This window comes from Bos taurus, chromosome 4 (assembly GCF_002263795.3).
Source record: "Bos taurus isolate L1 Dominette 01449 registration number 42190680 breed Hereford chromosome 4, ARS-UCD2.0, whole genome shotgun sequence".
NCBI classification, from domain to species: Eukaryota; Metazoa; Chordata; class Mammalia; order Artiodactyla; family Bovidae; genus Bos; species Bos taurus.
The window spans coordinates 118730702-118745458 of record NC_037331.1 but is presented as its reverse complement, the minus strand read 5'-3'; the positions used below and the strand labels follow the sequence as shown (position 1 = coordinate 118745458).

The 14757-nt window shown below is 59.8% G+C and overlaps 1 protein-coding gene across 4 annotated transcripts in view; it reads left to right on the top strand.

Moving 5' to 3' along the window:
* PTPRN2 (protein tyrosine phosphatase receptor type N2) overlaps window positions 1-13412 on the top strand; it is a 598037-nt gene extending 584625 nt beyond the window's left edge. For 3 of the 4 annotated variants that reach the window (XM_010804706.4, XM_059886010.1, XM_059886012.1), the window contains 2 exons: window positions 8564-8637; window positions 11709-13412. In XM_010804706.4, coding sequence (XP_010803008.1) covers window positions 8564-8637; window positions 11709-11780 — 146 coding nt within the window. In that variant the 3' untranslated portion in view covers window positions 11781-13412. Of the gene's footprint in view, window positions 5559-8563; window positions 8638-11708 lie in introns of those variants that run through there. The other variant, XM_059886008.1, reaches the window with a different exon arrangement.
* The last annotated feature ends 1345 nt before the right edge of the window (window positions 13413-14757 follow it).

The following is a 14757-nucleotide window of genomic DNA, read 5'->3' as shown; positions in this document are numbered from 1 at the left end:
GACTGGGATTTCATCGCATGACGCAGAGCGTGGGCCCGAGTCCACAGGTGCGCCTGGAGACGCCCAGGAAGCTCGCATCAGCTGGGAGCTGCTTCTAAATGGTCTCAGCACGGAGCGTGAGCAGATGTCCGGCGCCTGTGTGGCCGTCTGTCCAGCCCCTGGTCTCTGTCTTCGGCAAGCTCACCCATTTCCCGTTTCCCCGTCACATGGTGGCATCGGTGAACATCTCCTCTTCCACGGGGGCGTATTCTCCAGGGACCTCGAGTGGGTGGAAGCACACGGGTGTGCCCCTCCGTGTCTGGCTTCTCTCTGAGCGTCACGTCCTGGGGCTGACCGTGCTGTAGCAGGTGTCGGGACCGCCTCCCTGGTTGAGGCGGAGTAACATCCCCCCGGGACGGACCACGCTTACCTTGTTCACCGTCCGTCCGGGCACACGGGTTCCCTGCATCTTTCAGCTACTGAATCACGACTACTCCAATCATGCTATGCAAATATCTGTCTGGTTTCTGCTTTCAGTTCTTTGGGGTGAAATACCCAGAGTGGAATTGCTGGGTCGTGTGGTCTTGTTCTGATTTCTCGAGGAGCTCGCGTTACTGTTTTCCACGGCAGCTGCACCGTTTTCCGCCCCCAACAGCAGCGCACGGGCCAAGGCTGTGGCTGGCGTCCCCACACCAGCTCGCACACCGTCGTTCCCTGGGGCTTTGGCAGTAGCCACCCTGGTGGCCGTGAGGTCTTGCTGCGGTTTTGCTTTGCATTTTCCTGAAGACTAGAAATGTCGAGTGTCTTTTCATGTGTCTGTTGACCCTTTGTATATTTTCTTTGGGGAAATGCCTATTCGAGTTCTTTTCTTCCATCTTTTAACTGGGCTGTTGGTTTGGTTGCTCTTGTGTTGTGGGCGTTCTTTATATGTTGAGGATATCAGCCCCTTATCAGATATGTGGTGGTGCAAGTACTTCCTCCCATCCTGGGAGAAATAACATTTCTCCTTGAACCTTTAAAACCCAGCGCTCCTCCAGAGCTGTGCTGCTCAGTCAGCAGCCGCCAGTCACAGGCGGCAGCTTCGTGGTGAGGTGAAAACGCTGGCCACGTGCTGAGCGCCCAGTAGCACAGGTGCCCAGGGCCTGCCACGCACACGGTGCGGAGAAGGCCTCCCGGCAGGACGCCCCGTGCAACAGCTCTGCTCCGGGGAATGTGCCGAGGGGCTCATGCGTGTGTGTCCAGACCACTGTCTCTCTGTCTCCCTGGGCCCCTCGCCCTGCGCCTCCTCTTCTGTAACCCCTTGACTGGTCTCTTCTGCTCATGGCAGCCAGTGAGATGTGAGAGTGGCCCCAGGAGACCCCTCTCTCGGGGCCACACTGGCTCTTTCCTGCAGGACCCGGGTCCCGGCCCGGACTGTGGGGTAGGCGCCCCTCCCCAGCCCTTTCCCCTCTCACAGGTCCTTCTGCTCCTCTCGGCCACCACCACCGTCCTGTTCCTCCCTTCAGCAAATACTGGGCTGAACCACAGAAGTGCCATTCCACCCTGCTATTAACTGAGCACCAGGTCTACACGACGAGCAAGACGGGAGGCGAGCCCACCCTCCTGGGGCCTGCACTCCGTGGAGAGAAACAGGCGGTGTCCACAGCTCAGTGGGCTGCTGAGCACCATCGAGGCCCTGGGGTGCAGGGCTGGGGTCTACTTTGCCCCCATTGCAGAGCCTCGTGTGCATCTGTACCCCATCCTCACAGCACCAAGGGCCCTCAGGGCTCACCGATTCTGACACCTGGTTGCAAACTGAGAAAGCAGATCTCCAAGGTTTGGGGACTTGTTGGGAAGCACCCAGCTGGCCAGGCAGTGCAGAGCCCTGGTCTTGCTGCAAAGTGGCCGAGCCCCAGTGGCTGGCGGGGGGGTCAGCACAGCAGAGATGCCACCAGGCTGCATGGTCCAGGGCCAGGCTGGAGCAGGCAGCGGGTCTGTCACAGCCGCAGCGGAAACTCCGCCAGGGAGGGGAGACAGAGATTGGACGACAGGGCCCTGGAACCGCCGGCTCGCTGATTCGGGTCTGCCTGGCGCCAGGGGGAAGGAACACATAGAGCTGGTCCCGGCAGGGCTGATTTGGCACCTCTGGACAAGAGGGCTGGGGGGGCAGGACCCCAGGGGTCTGTGCCCACGGGGCTCTGCAGGCAGGGCTGAGCTGACCCCAGCCATGGACGACCCTTCCACGGGCCTGACTGATTGGGAGAGGCAGGCTGCAAAGAGCAGGGTACGTCGGGAAAAACATCTCACTTTTTATGTTTGGCTGAAGCACGAAGACCCAGCAGAAAATGGATTCTATAGACCGGTCTGCCTTCTGCGTGGCTTCAAGGTGGTAAGACCCCGTCTCCAGCTTGTTGGAGTTTCAGGCTGAGAGAAGCGTTCAGAACCAGGGAGAAGAGAGTCTTCCTTTTGCGTGGAGAACTCGTGTCCCATGAGGTGACAGGCGCCCACCTCTTCCCTCGTCTGTCTCTCCACTTGGAGCTGAGACTCAGGTCAGGGGGGGCGGGGGTAGGGGCCCAGGAGCAGGCCGGGGTGTGACCCAGGCCTGGGTGACATGATGCACAAAGTGAATTTAATCGGAGAGGAATGAGACGAAACGGAACCAGCTGCTCCTGGAAAACTTCCCGACAAGCCCGTCGTCTGATCCGGATAGTTTTGTGAACCGTATCCTGCAGGTTGCCTCCGAAATGGTCTCCAGCCTGTGGCTCGGGCCTGGGCAGGTACAGCTGACGGTTCTTCCCTCTCTCCCACCTGCTGACAGGTGGGCAGGGGCCCCGTGCGCCTCGGACCACAGCTGGGGCTCCTGGCCGGTGTGGCCGTCCGCCCCCTGTGCCTCTCAGGGGTCAGACCCGCCCACACGGCCCCCAGGCTCCTCCTCCCTCCTCACTCACCCGATGAGAAGCCAGGAACCTGCTGGACCCCCTCTGCTGCCGGTTCCGGGCCGTCACTCTCCTCCTCCCCTGGACAGGCAGCGGCCAACCTGTCCACTCGTCCCCAAACCCAGACTGTCCCTGTCCCCATGAGTGTCGTCCCCATCTGTCCTGCTGGCCCTGGCAGGCCTGGCTCTCCGTGTTCAGTGGCATCACTTCAGCTCAGAGGCCCAGAGAGTCCTCCTGCCACACAGGTGCCCTGCAGAGCCGTGTGGCCACTCTGATCCTGGCTGCCTCCCCAACCCCACGCACCGTCTCCCTGGAGGCCTCTGAGGCCCAGGAAGACTGCCATGCCCCAGCCTCTTTCAGCAATAGTTCACAGCTCCTCACCAGGCAGTGAGGGTCTGTCTCTGCTCCTGCCAAGAACCGCTCATCCCTTGCGGGTGGTGGGCAGTCGCAGAGCACAGCCACCCAGTCGCTGGACAGTGGCGGGCCAAACACCGTGTTAAGAAGGACTCAGGCGTGCGCTCTGAGCAGGCAGCGGGGTCGGGAACCAGGTCACTTTGCATCAGTGACCCCCCAAAAACCTCCCGTAGAATGTTCTATGACAAGTGCTGATGTCCGTGCTGCCCTCAGGAGCTCACAGATCCCCTGGGCCTCCCTGGGCCCCTGCGTCTCCTTTCACCAGGAGAGGAGGCCCGAGGAGTCCTTAGAACAGGGTCTGGAGCTGCCATCCGCTGAGAAACTGAATGGTCCGGCCCCCAGCCAGGCCGCGAGCAGGCCACACACTCAGCTTCTAAACCGGAAATAGACTTGGGGCCGAGGGGCCCGGGGGGCAAGGAGGGCCTGCGATGGGGTTTGGGGGGCCGCTTGGCATCCAGCTCCCCTGGAGCACTTGTCCCGCAGTCCACGGGAAACAAGGGTCTCCCTGCCCAGGGCAGCCGTTGGTCTGTGAGGCCTGGCCGCCAGCACTTCTGCCCTCATGCTGTGACCCTGCAGGGACTCGGGAGCGTGTCCAGGGCCCCACGTGCAGGTCCTGGGGGAGATGGGGCCGGTGGAGTCGGGGGAGGGTGCCCTCAGAGACCCCTGCTCCTGAAGCCTCCGTGTCACTGAGGACTCAGTGGGTCCCCCGCCTCTTCTCTGCAGCCACAGACATCGCCCAGATGACCACTCGCTGTCCCCTCGGAACTCTGACTTGTCCACTGGGGACCCGAGTGTGTCCCGCACGGCTCCCTGTGTCACTCAGGCCATGGTGCTGGGAGGTAGTGAGGTCCCCGTGGTGGAGATCTCTGCCTCTGTGTGGCCCAACTGTGACTGCGGGGCGGGGTGTGGGGGGCGGGGATCAGGGGGCGGGGTTAGGGGTGATCAAGGAGCAGGGCAGGGCTAGGGGTGGTCAGGGGGCAGGGTTGGGGGTGACCAGGGGGCAGGGTTCGGGTGATCTAAACAGGGAGCGAGTGTCTGGCGACTCAGGCCTCTCAGCTTCTCCTGGCCTTCCCACCCACTCTTCCTCTACGAGTTTAACAGTTGCTCCTTCCCAATGGCCTGCGTCTACAGTGGCCAAGATTTGGAGGTATCCCAGTTTCTCCTGAAAAAATGTTTTCGAGTTAGCTTCTAAAAGCTTGAGAAGTACCTGGGCTGTTTGGGTTCTGAGGTCCCCAGTTATCAGTGAACAAGATGCTCATTTGTCTCCTTCATCCCAGCGAAACCTCATGAAAGGGAGGTTACAGTTAATCTAGAGAGCCTGCAAAAAATCGTCCTAGTTGTAATTTTGACAGCTCTTCCATCGATTCAGAGCATCCAGAAACATGAAGTAGAAACTGCTTGGCACGAAAGACCCAGGACAGAGCATGCGTGTGTGTGTGTGTGTGTGTGTGTGTGTGTGTGTGTGTGCGTGTGCGTGCGCACCCCTGGGAGGCGTGTGGGAGCTGCCTCCTGTGTGCACAGTGTGAGCATGCGTGCATGTGTGTGTGCGTCAGCGTGGGGCTGAGGTCTGGAGGGGGGACCCCCACCTGGAGGCACCCGGAGTGGGAGGAAGGCTGCCCTCTGGCTGCGGTGACAGCCACTCGGGCCGACCGCCGGTGAGGACTCGCACAGCCCCTGCCCGTCACTGCCCAGCCCTTCCTTCCAAAATGGAGCTCAGCCAAAGAGCACAGACCCTGGGGCCCAGCTCAGCACACGGACAGCTCCGCCCCGGCCCTGGTCCCTTCAGGTGTATTTAGCATTTCCTGGGTCCCCCCAGAGGGTGGAGTTGAGACAGTTTCCTCCCGCAAAATTCAGACCTTTCTGTCTTGTGCACTCGACACGTGGTGTCTTTTATGCTGCAGAGAAAAGGATGCATTGCATCCCTGCGGTGTGGTTCGCGAAGCCTTCTGGGTTAAAGTCTGACCAGAAGGTATTTCTGTTTCTGACATGACGTCACCGAGGACACCGTGGACGTGCTGCAGAAGGGAGAGACGAGGCTGGCTCCTGCCCACGCGCCGCGGCCCCTGGGTCACATGGGAGGAGGCGACGCGGCCAAGACCGCGAGTCCCACGCCTCCCTCTGCCCGCTGGCCAGCCCCGGGAGAAATCAGCGCAGGCCTGGGGACGAGGCGCCGGTGGCCTATTTGCTTGGTTTTCTCCCACTTTGAATTGATTCTCTCATCATAAAAAAAAGCAGTTTTAATATCTTTAATATTAGTGCTCTTTTAATGTTTCTCATTTAATGGTTACTACTTCTATCTAAAGCTTAAAAAACCTCTGTTGTCCTAAAAACGCATTTAACCAATATATGAACTCCAGAGCCGATGGCCCCTGAGTGCCTCAGGAAGCCAAAGCCCCAGCTATCCCTATGTACAGAGTGGTGCCTGGGATGGCAGCAGGCCAGGCTCTCTCAGGACCCAGCCGGCCAGCCCGTGTGCCTGGAGTCTGCAGCATGCCCATGGGGTCGTGGGCACCGGGAGAGATGGGTCAGGCTGGACGCTCACCTCGTATGTTGCTGGGTCCACACCCACAGGCTGCATCCACCTCGGTTGCACATTCGTGGAGTCACCAGCTTAAACTGACCACGGAACCACTTACATACATTCGTCTCACGTCTGAACAGTGGTGACTCTCTCCAGTAGAAGATGCTGGAAGCCTGTCCTCCGAACCACACTGTGCACTCCCCTATATTGGTAAAAACCCATCTTCTATCTGAGTTTTATTTGCATCTGTGAAGACTGAGCACTGAAGAATTGATGCTTTCAAACTGTGGTGCTGAAAAAGACTCTTGAGAATCCCTTGGACTGCAAGGAGATCAAACCAGTGAATACTAAAGGAAATCAGCCTTAATATTCATTGGAAGGACTCTTGCTGAAGCTCCAATACTTTGGCCACCTCGTGCGAAGAGCTGACTCATTGGAAAAGATTTTGATGCTGGGAAAGATTGAAGACAGAAGAAGGCGACGACAGGGGATGAAATGGTTGGATGGCATCACTGAGTCAATGGATATGAGTTTGAGCAAGCTCCAGGAGATGGAGAAGGACAGAGGAGTCTGGCTTGCTGCAGTCCATGGGGTCGCAAAGAGTCACTATTCACATGCCTGTCGACCTGGGCAGCGCACCACGTGTATCTGTTCGCCTGGACTCTAATGTGTGGTCAGTAGACTGGGATTTGTAGAAAGGACTCCAGCTGAATGTGCTCAAGGGAGCTTCCTATGTGCTTGAGGGATTTAAGTAAATCCTTTTACCTTCGGTGAAGCCTGTTAGAAGGACACACGCCGCCCACCCCGCCCGCCCCGAGGTGGCCCGTCCACTCCTGCACCACGAGGTCACTGGATGCTCAGGGTCACTGAACGAGGTGCAGGGTCACACCTCCCCACCCCCCAGAAGAGCTCCTGCATGGGCGTGCTCTTAAGACGTCTCCCTGCACGCCTCAGGTGACTAATTACTCCAGTCCTAACGTGCAGGGAGACGGTAGCCGTGACCCACCTGATAAACCCATTCTGTCTGTTTCCAGCTACCCACTTTTAAGCATTCCTTTAATTTCCTCCACTGCAGAGTTTTGGGTTCGGGCTAAGCTTGATTCTGAGACATCGTGCCCTGGCATTTCATATTTTAAAGACCCCGTCCAGGGAAAACCTAATGACACCTTCTCTGTCCTCTTTGTCGCTTCCTCGCCCGGCATCGCTGCAGTACTGGTGCAGCTGACTGGAGGGTCGTCCCGACACTGCCCGGGGAGGGGACCTCCCGTGGCCCCACCTGGAGCCCTGCAGGGAGTGGCCTCAGGGCGACCAAGTAACGGGGGTCCAGCACCGCACGCCGGCTCTCCTGCTCAGACTGGCCTTCCGGGGACAAACGGCTGTTGGAAGAGTCTTTCAAACCAGTTTCAAGGCACAAGGATGCACCTGAGCAAACTTAAGAGAGAAGACAGAGGGGTTAGGTCCAGGGCCCCGGACCCCTGAGGCTTTCACTGTAAAGGACTAGGCTCGTCTCCGTCTGATGAGAGGGGTTAGGTCCAGGGCCCCGGACCCCTGAGGCTTTCACTGTAAAGGACTAGGCTCGTCTCCGTCTGATGAATCCGCTCCACACACACGCAGGTATGCCGGAGGTGGGGGCCAGAGCTGCCCCAGGTGGCGGCCGGCCCAGGGTCTCTTCCACGTCTGGGTCTGATGATCACGGCTCTGAGACCTGGACAAGCCTTGATTTCCTCTGAAGGGGTTTGGTGACGGCCTGATGCGTGAGAGGAAGTGTTGGCAGGACACCTATCCTTGGGGGGCTGGGGGTGGGTCCCGGCCAGCCCCACTGTGCCGCCCACCCAGCCGCGCGTCTGCCAAGATGCACTGCAGACGCTCACCTCTGACCTGTAAGAGGCTCGGGCGCTGGGGACCCGGTCCTGTTCACTGTTCACCTACCAGAACTCCTGGCAAGACAGGAAAACGGGAGTATATGTGGAGTTCATAATTCATGAGATCGCATTTTTAGCTCGAATAGTATTTTTTCCGCGGCCCCCAAGGCCCCTGGAGTCCTGCGGGCGCGTCTGAGGGGCGCTGGGCCACAGCACCGACCTGCCCGTGAGCACGCGGGGCGCCCCAGCCTTCCTTAGCGTTGGGAACACTCGCTTCTAACAGAAGGCAGCAGCTCTTTAGAAGCCGGCGTTAGGGGTCTAAGGTGGACGAGGTTAGTCTGCCTTTTCATTCCTCTTAAGTGAAAACCCTACGCAGGAGAAGCTAGAGCTTACCTGCTCCGTTCTCTGAAAACTTCCTGGGGACTTCCTGGGGGCCTCGTGGTTGGCACAGTGCCTTCACTGCCCTGGCCGGGGTTGAGTCCCTGATCGGGGAACAGAGATCTTCCAAGTCTCACAGCCAAAAAAATAAAAATCTTGAAACACCACCAAATAAAGCCAAGTAAAGGCCTAGTCTGTCCTGGCCTCAGCTTGCCGTGGTGTGTGTATCTGCCTCTGATAGCAAGCTTCTGTCCAGCTTTCTTGAGCCAACACAAACAAAAGCCGCCTTGCCCTGTGTTCCTGTATGAACCCCGAAATGCCCCTCCCGGCCAGGCAGCTGAAGAATGACGGTCACCATCATTTGGCTGCTGAGCCTGGGGGCCCCAGCAGCGGGTGAGGGGCACCGCTCTGCGCCACGCCTGTCTGAGCCCGGCGTGTGTCTATCGGCCCTATGTGCACTGCTCCCGTCTGAGCCTGGCGTGTGTCTGTTGCAGGCGCCAAGGAGATCGACATCGCCGCCACCCTGGAGCATCTGCGGGACCAGCGACCGGGCATGGTCCAGACCAAGGTAAGGCGGCCGGGCCTGGGGCTCGGGGTCGGGGCTCATGAGGGCGGTTTTCTCAAAAGGAGTGAGGGGCAAGCCGGCCGGCTGCCTCCCACACCCGCTCCACTCAGGAGGTCGGGGCAACTCTGGCTGCAGCCCCAACGTTCCAGCCTGAGTAGATGTGGTCGGACCTCAGGGCCCGGGACCCTCCGTGTGCCGATGGGGGGAGCGGGGGAACAGTGAGATCTCCACGTCAGAGGCCAGCGATGTGTGTGGCGTGTTCCGCCGGAGCCCACAGCCACAGCCCCGCTGCAAGGTTATCAGGACGGCAGTCACCAGAATGTCCCTGGGCCATGCTGGGCCCCTGAGCACCCTGAGTAGCTTACTGAAAAGGCTAAGTTTGCAGCAAAAGGAGCAGAGCCTAAAGATCCCTGGACAGCCTTGGGTTCACTGAAGCCGGAACCAACGTCCACATGATGGCCTATTCCCTTAGCATTGCAGGAGTGTCCATGTCCAGCCACAGACACCCCACACGCACATCCTACAGTCGTAAGCACAGGATCCTCTCCTTCCTGGTGTGGCCCGGACTCTCCGGATGCCATCGGCGCCTCCACTGAAGCCACCCTTGCAGAGGACTTCAGTTATAAAAGTCGTAAAAGCCCTCCCGGGAGACCAGGCTACTCTGTGCTCCGGTGCCGAGTGGTGAGGGTCTGGGACCCCCGTCGTCCCAGCTCGGGCTCTTACTGTCCCCTCAGGGTGTCAGCAGCTCCTGGGCCCAGCTCCGTGCCGCAGACGGGACAGGGCAGCGTCTGAGCCTCGAGGGAGGGAGCACAGGCTTCACCCCGCCCGCTCTGTTGGGCGGGAAGGAGCCCAGCGTCTAGTAAGCATGGCGAGCACACTTTGACCCTGAAGGTCGTTTCTCAGAACAGCTTCATGGGCCCCTATGGCTGGTTCCACGTGGTCAAAGTCAGCCCCGAGCACGGAGGCAAAACCAACTCAGCTCCTTCGTGCAGAGCCAGGAAACTGTTCCGGGTGGAGCCAGAGGACGTGCCTAGCGGCCGGGTCTCGGCGGCCACCGCCGTTCCCTGGTGCTCGCTCTTCCTCCACTGGCAATTGATGGGGCCCTGGGAGAGCTGGACCCTGCCCACGCCTGCCTGCCATCCTGGTGATGGGCAGCCCACGGGTCCAGTGGCCCTGGCAGGGCCGTCCTGCCAGAAATCCAGGGTTGGCTCACCATCCGGGAGGGTCTGGCCCCATGTCCACCAGCAGCCTCACGCAGCCCAGAACCGGGGCTGAGGGCAGGGGCGGCTCTTGCCCAGGAAGGAGAAGTCAGGTCCTGTCTCTGGCCGACGTGCTCCCTCATGGCACCGCCTCCCGGTCCCATGAGCCCCGGGCTGTGGGGCCCGCTGCCCACCCTCCCGGCCGGCCGGCACCTCAACAGTGCTGTGAATGGCCCTGCTTGGCCCCAGGCCCGTGCCCCATGTGGGTCAGTGAGCGGTCGGGGCACAGGGCAGGTCTGCCCCGCCTTTGTCGCCTCACAAACCAGCGGGACTCCCAGAGCCGCCCTGCGTCCTGTCCCATTTCCGCGTCATTGCGAGACCGCAGTCTGCCGTCAGCAGGCCGCCGTTCCGGAGGAGGCGTCCAGGGAGGCTGTGCCCGTGTCTGGGGCAGTGTCCTGCACACACCATGCCCCTGGCTGACCGCTGGCTTGAGAGACAGTGGCGGGAGGTGGCTTCCCCGGGGCCTGGCAGTCCGGGTGGCAGCGGGCCTGAGCCCAGGCCTCGAGGGGAGGAGAGGTCCGTCCAGGTGGGCACACAGGGTGGGGAGGTGCAGGTGGACGGGCCTCCTGCTGACCCTGCATGTGGGCCTGGAGGCTTGTTCCCCGGGAGAGCCCACTGTGCTTCGGGAGGATCGTGGCCGCCAGCAGAGGCTCTGAGCTAGAACCTGGCAGGTCATCCCTGGGGGCTCCGACGGTAAAGAATCTGCCTGCAGTGCAGGAGACCCGGCTTTGATTCCTGGATCAGGAAGATCCCCTGGAGAAGGGAATGTTCACCCACTCCAGTATCCTTGCCTGGAGAATCCCATGGACAGAGGAGCCTGGCGGGCTCCCATCCCTGAAGTCACAAAGACACAACTGAGCGGCTAAGCACAGAACAGCACATACGCGTCTGTGCCAGTCACTCAGAGTGGAAATGTGTCAGTCTTTCTGGCACTGGACTCGTCTATCGATGACTGGAGTTTTCGAGTATCTAAGCCATTGATAGGGCTCTCCTCCATCAAAAATCCCTATCTGCTGTTAAGGGAGTGTTTGCATAGTTTATTCTTTTGTGATTTCTTTGGTGTGATGGGGAAGTACTGGGTACACTGCTCCGAGTGTTTCATGCCGAGCTGGGAGCAGGTTGTGGACCCGGGAAAGCTGCCGGACAGGTGGGCTTGTCCTCTGTCTGCCGAGCCCCCACTTCTGGAGGAGCAGACGGTCCCGACGCCCGGGACTCGCCCCTAGTGTATAGTCAGCAGCCCTGCGGGTTCCGCCGGCACGAGAAGCGTGCCCCGTCCTGGGAGCACTGGTGTCCGTGGGCACACGTATGCCTAAGCTGGCACGGTTGAGGGTGAGACGAGGTTTCTTGGCAAACAGAAGTGAGTCGGATTGAGCCGGGTGGTGGGTGGATTTTCAAAGAGCGCGAGTACGACCCTTTCCATTCTGAGGCCAGGGAACCCCGAGGTGTCATGACTGTGACCGTTTCCGGTGAGTCTCAGAAGGACGGGAGGCTGCGCCCAGCCCCGCCCCTGGGGGCCATGCTGGGGCTGGAGTCAGAAGGAGCTGGGGGAGGGGGCGCACGGAGCCTGCGGCAGCTGCTGTCGCGCTCACACGTCCACCCCAGCTTCTCCAGTGACAGAAGCGGAGATGAACACGAGACATGCAGCCCGTCTGCTCCGGGTCTCCTCCCGCAAACCTGCACCCTGCTCACCTCCCACGGAAGTCTGCAGCTCTTCCCTGTCCTCCGTAAACAGCTTCTCCCTGCAGGATGGCACGCGGGAGCCCACAGCTGGAGCAGAAGGGGCCCTGCTCATGTCTCCCTCCTCTGTCCCTCCAGGAGCAGTTCGAGTTTGCCCTGACGGCCGTGGCCGAGGAGGTAAACGCCATCCTCAAGGCCTTTCCCCAGTGAGGCCGGAGGCGCCCACGACCGGGGCCCCGTCAGCAACCACAGACGTCGTGACCGCGCCTCTGCTGCAACCGCCTAGAGCTCTAGTCCTCAGGAGTCTACAGTCAGTGCAGCTTAGCAGTTACATGTGTGTGTGTTCAGCCAAATAATGATAAAGGGAGATCTATGGGCAGATGCAATGATGGGGGGCAATCAGTTCTTCTATTTTCGATTTCTTGAAAAAAACTTTATTTTTCCTTAAAACACATATCCATGTTCTTAATTGCCAATCATGTCATACGGACGGCACCATCAGTGTGGTCCCCAGAAGAGGGCTGGTTTGTGACTTGTCCCTCTCTGGAGGGTCAGCCATGCAGGGCGGGGCCCAGAGGGGCCAGCGGGCCACCTCAGTAGAAGACACTCTTGGCCTTTGTCCTTACGACTGTGTACCACCGGGAGAAACCGCAGGCTTCTTCAGGAGTTAGGCGGGCGTGACGGGGACATTCTGCAGCTTTGGGGTAGATCATAAAACACAATCGTGCCAGCTCCTCATCCGATCTGGGCTGCTGCACACCCTCCCCCAAGCACTGTTGGGGGACAGTGACAGCCCCGCCCAAACTTCCACTCCCCCAGGACAGCCAGGGGCCCCGGGGGCAAACGCTTTCCCACCCAGAGTGCCTCCTCCCAGGCCAGTAGACAGGGACACTTGGCAAGGCCCTGGCGGAGCCCCAACCTCCAGACACGGCTTTTAGCTACAAATAGGGGTTTACACGCGTGTGCTGTCACTTCAGCCGTGTCTGACTCTTTGCAACCCCGTGGACTGTAGCCCGCCAGGCTCCTCTGTCCACGGGCTTGCCCAGGCGAGAATACTGGACTTCACCCAGATGCCGCTCAACGCTTCCCTGAGGGGTAATGAGAATGGGGCCAGGCCTGTGTGGTCCCCTCCCCAGGAAGGCTCAGGCCCTGCTGGCGTCCGGAGAGGACCGGGAATGCCCTCACCATGGGGGAAGTGCAGGGAGGCCCGCTGTTTTTTGCTTCTTGCCAGCATGGGATCCAGGCATCTGGGACGCAGCGGTGGCCAGGCCCCTCCCGGGGCTCAGGCTCCTGGCCTCTCAGGCAGATCCCCATCTGATGTCATACAGACACGCGTCTAGCGATCCTTCAGATTTGCCAAAATAGCACCTGGGCGCCCCCACCCCAAAACAGAGGAATGCGCTTCACTGGACTGAGGACAGTTCGACGCCGAGGGGGCTGTGCGGGCTGCTCTGTGTGTCGCTGGCCTCGCTTTAGGGAGTAGACGCTCCAGCGGCCCTGGGCCCTCTGCTTCCCGTGCGGCATGCCATCCTCTCATCTTAAACAGACGCCGCGTCTCAAAAAGCGGGACAGGGAAGGTGGCCGACCGAATGGGGAGAAAGCTGCCAAAATACTGTTTGTGTCTCTAAATGGTGTTGTCGTGTGTATCTGCTTTAATATATGGATCATTTCCTTCCCAAAGCTGTTTCTCTACCTGGAATCTAAACAATTAATGGAAACTAGTTTATCTGAACGTAGGACGCATATACCCACTTGTAATTTCTAACATTTCATGTTTCTTCAGTGTGAGATACACAAATATATTTAATTGTGTCTGATTAAACTTCTGATTTCACATTTGAATGGTCTGTATTTGGATGAGAGAGCAGTTTTTTGGGTTTGTTTGGTTTTTTTTTGTCCCATCCATCCTGTTTCCTGAAGCTGTGGGCGTTTAGACGCCAGAACAAACTGTGTACATCCCAGGAGCTCCATGCTGAGTTCTAGTTTTATTTGCAGAGCTGGGTGTGTACAGGGGCCAGAGTGTCGCGTGTGGCTGCGAGTCTATTCATTAAAAAGAGATGACACAGTCTCAGGCGTACGTTGGGGCGTGCTCCGCCTCTGGTGTCCCTGCCACCTCTTCGCTGCATGTGTCTGCCCAGGGAGCGTCCGGGAGCGGTGGCCCGTCCTTGCTGCCCACAGGGGAGGGGGGCTCCCCATCTCACAGAGACACGAGCCACCCCGGGAGCCTCTCAGCCCAGGGACCCGCTGGGAGCACTGAGACCCGGCCAAGACGGCCCTGCTGCCGTGACTCACTGCCCCGCTCTCGCCTGTGCGGTCTCCGTGGGTGGTGGTGAGACGCGGGGGTCTGAGCAGATGCAGGTGTTGGTTTCTCAGGAAATCAGCCCCCCGTCTCAGCTGCGGGCATCCAACTCTGCTCCGTTGGCTCCACCCCTGCGGGCCCCTCCTTCCCTGAGCCTGCTTCTCATCAGGGTCCTGCCCCAGGTCCAGCGCGCTTCTGCTGTCTGTGTGCTGGGAGTCGATGTCATTCATACACACACATTGGACAACGGGTGACTCGTCTCGAGACACACACATGTGAGTCTGCGTGGGGCCTAAAGGGGCCCTTCCATCCAGGGTGCCCAGGGATGCTGAGCAGAATGGACTTTGAAAATGTCGTGCAGAGCCAGCCCTGAATAGACGGGATGAGGACAGAGGGCGCGCCCTTGGGCTGGGGGACCACATCCACGTGTCCACGCGGGGCCAGCGCAGGGGACCCGGAGCTGCACACAGCCAGCCGCCCTGCCGTCGGCACCCCTAGCTGACGGGCCCACAGGAGCCGGCTTCAGTGCCCTGGGAGTCCTGTGTCGGCAGCTCCCCCATGCCCACTGGCGGCCGCTGTCACCCGGCCCAGCAAGGCGGCGGGGACGTGCTCATCCGGGGGCCGGTGACTCCTCTGTGGAGCTGGGTTGTGGTCTCGGGGCCTGGAGGACCATGTCCACGTGTCTGAGTGCTCTTCAGATTCTCACTTGCAGACGCCACACGCATTTAAGTTTGATCCGCATTCGCAGTGTCTTCCCCAGCCCGTGCTTAAGGTCTAGGCAATCCCCCAGACAACAGTAAAGCCTTGATTGGCCAGACTTGCTGATTTCTGGGCCATAAACACACCCGCCAGGAATGGTGTTAGTGCTGGCTCACTCGGTGAGCTGCG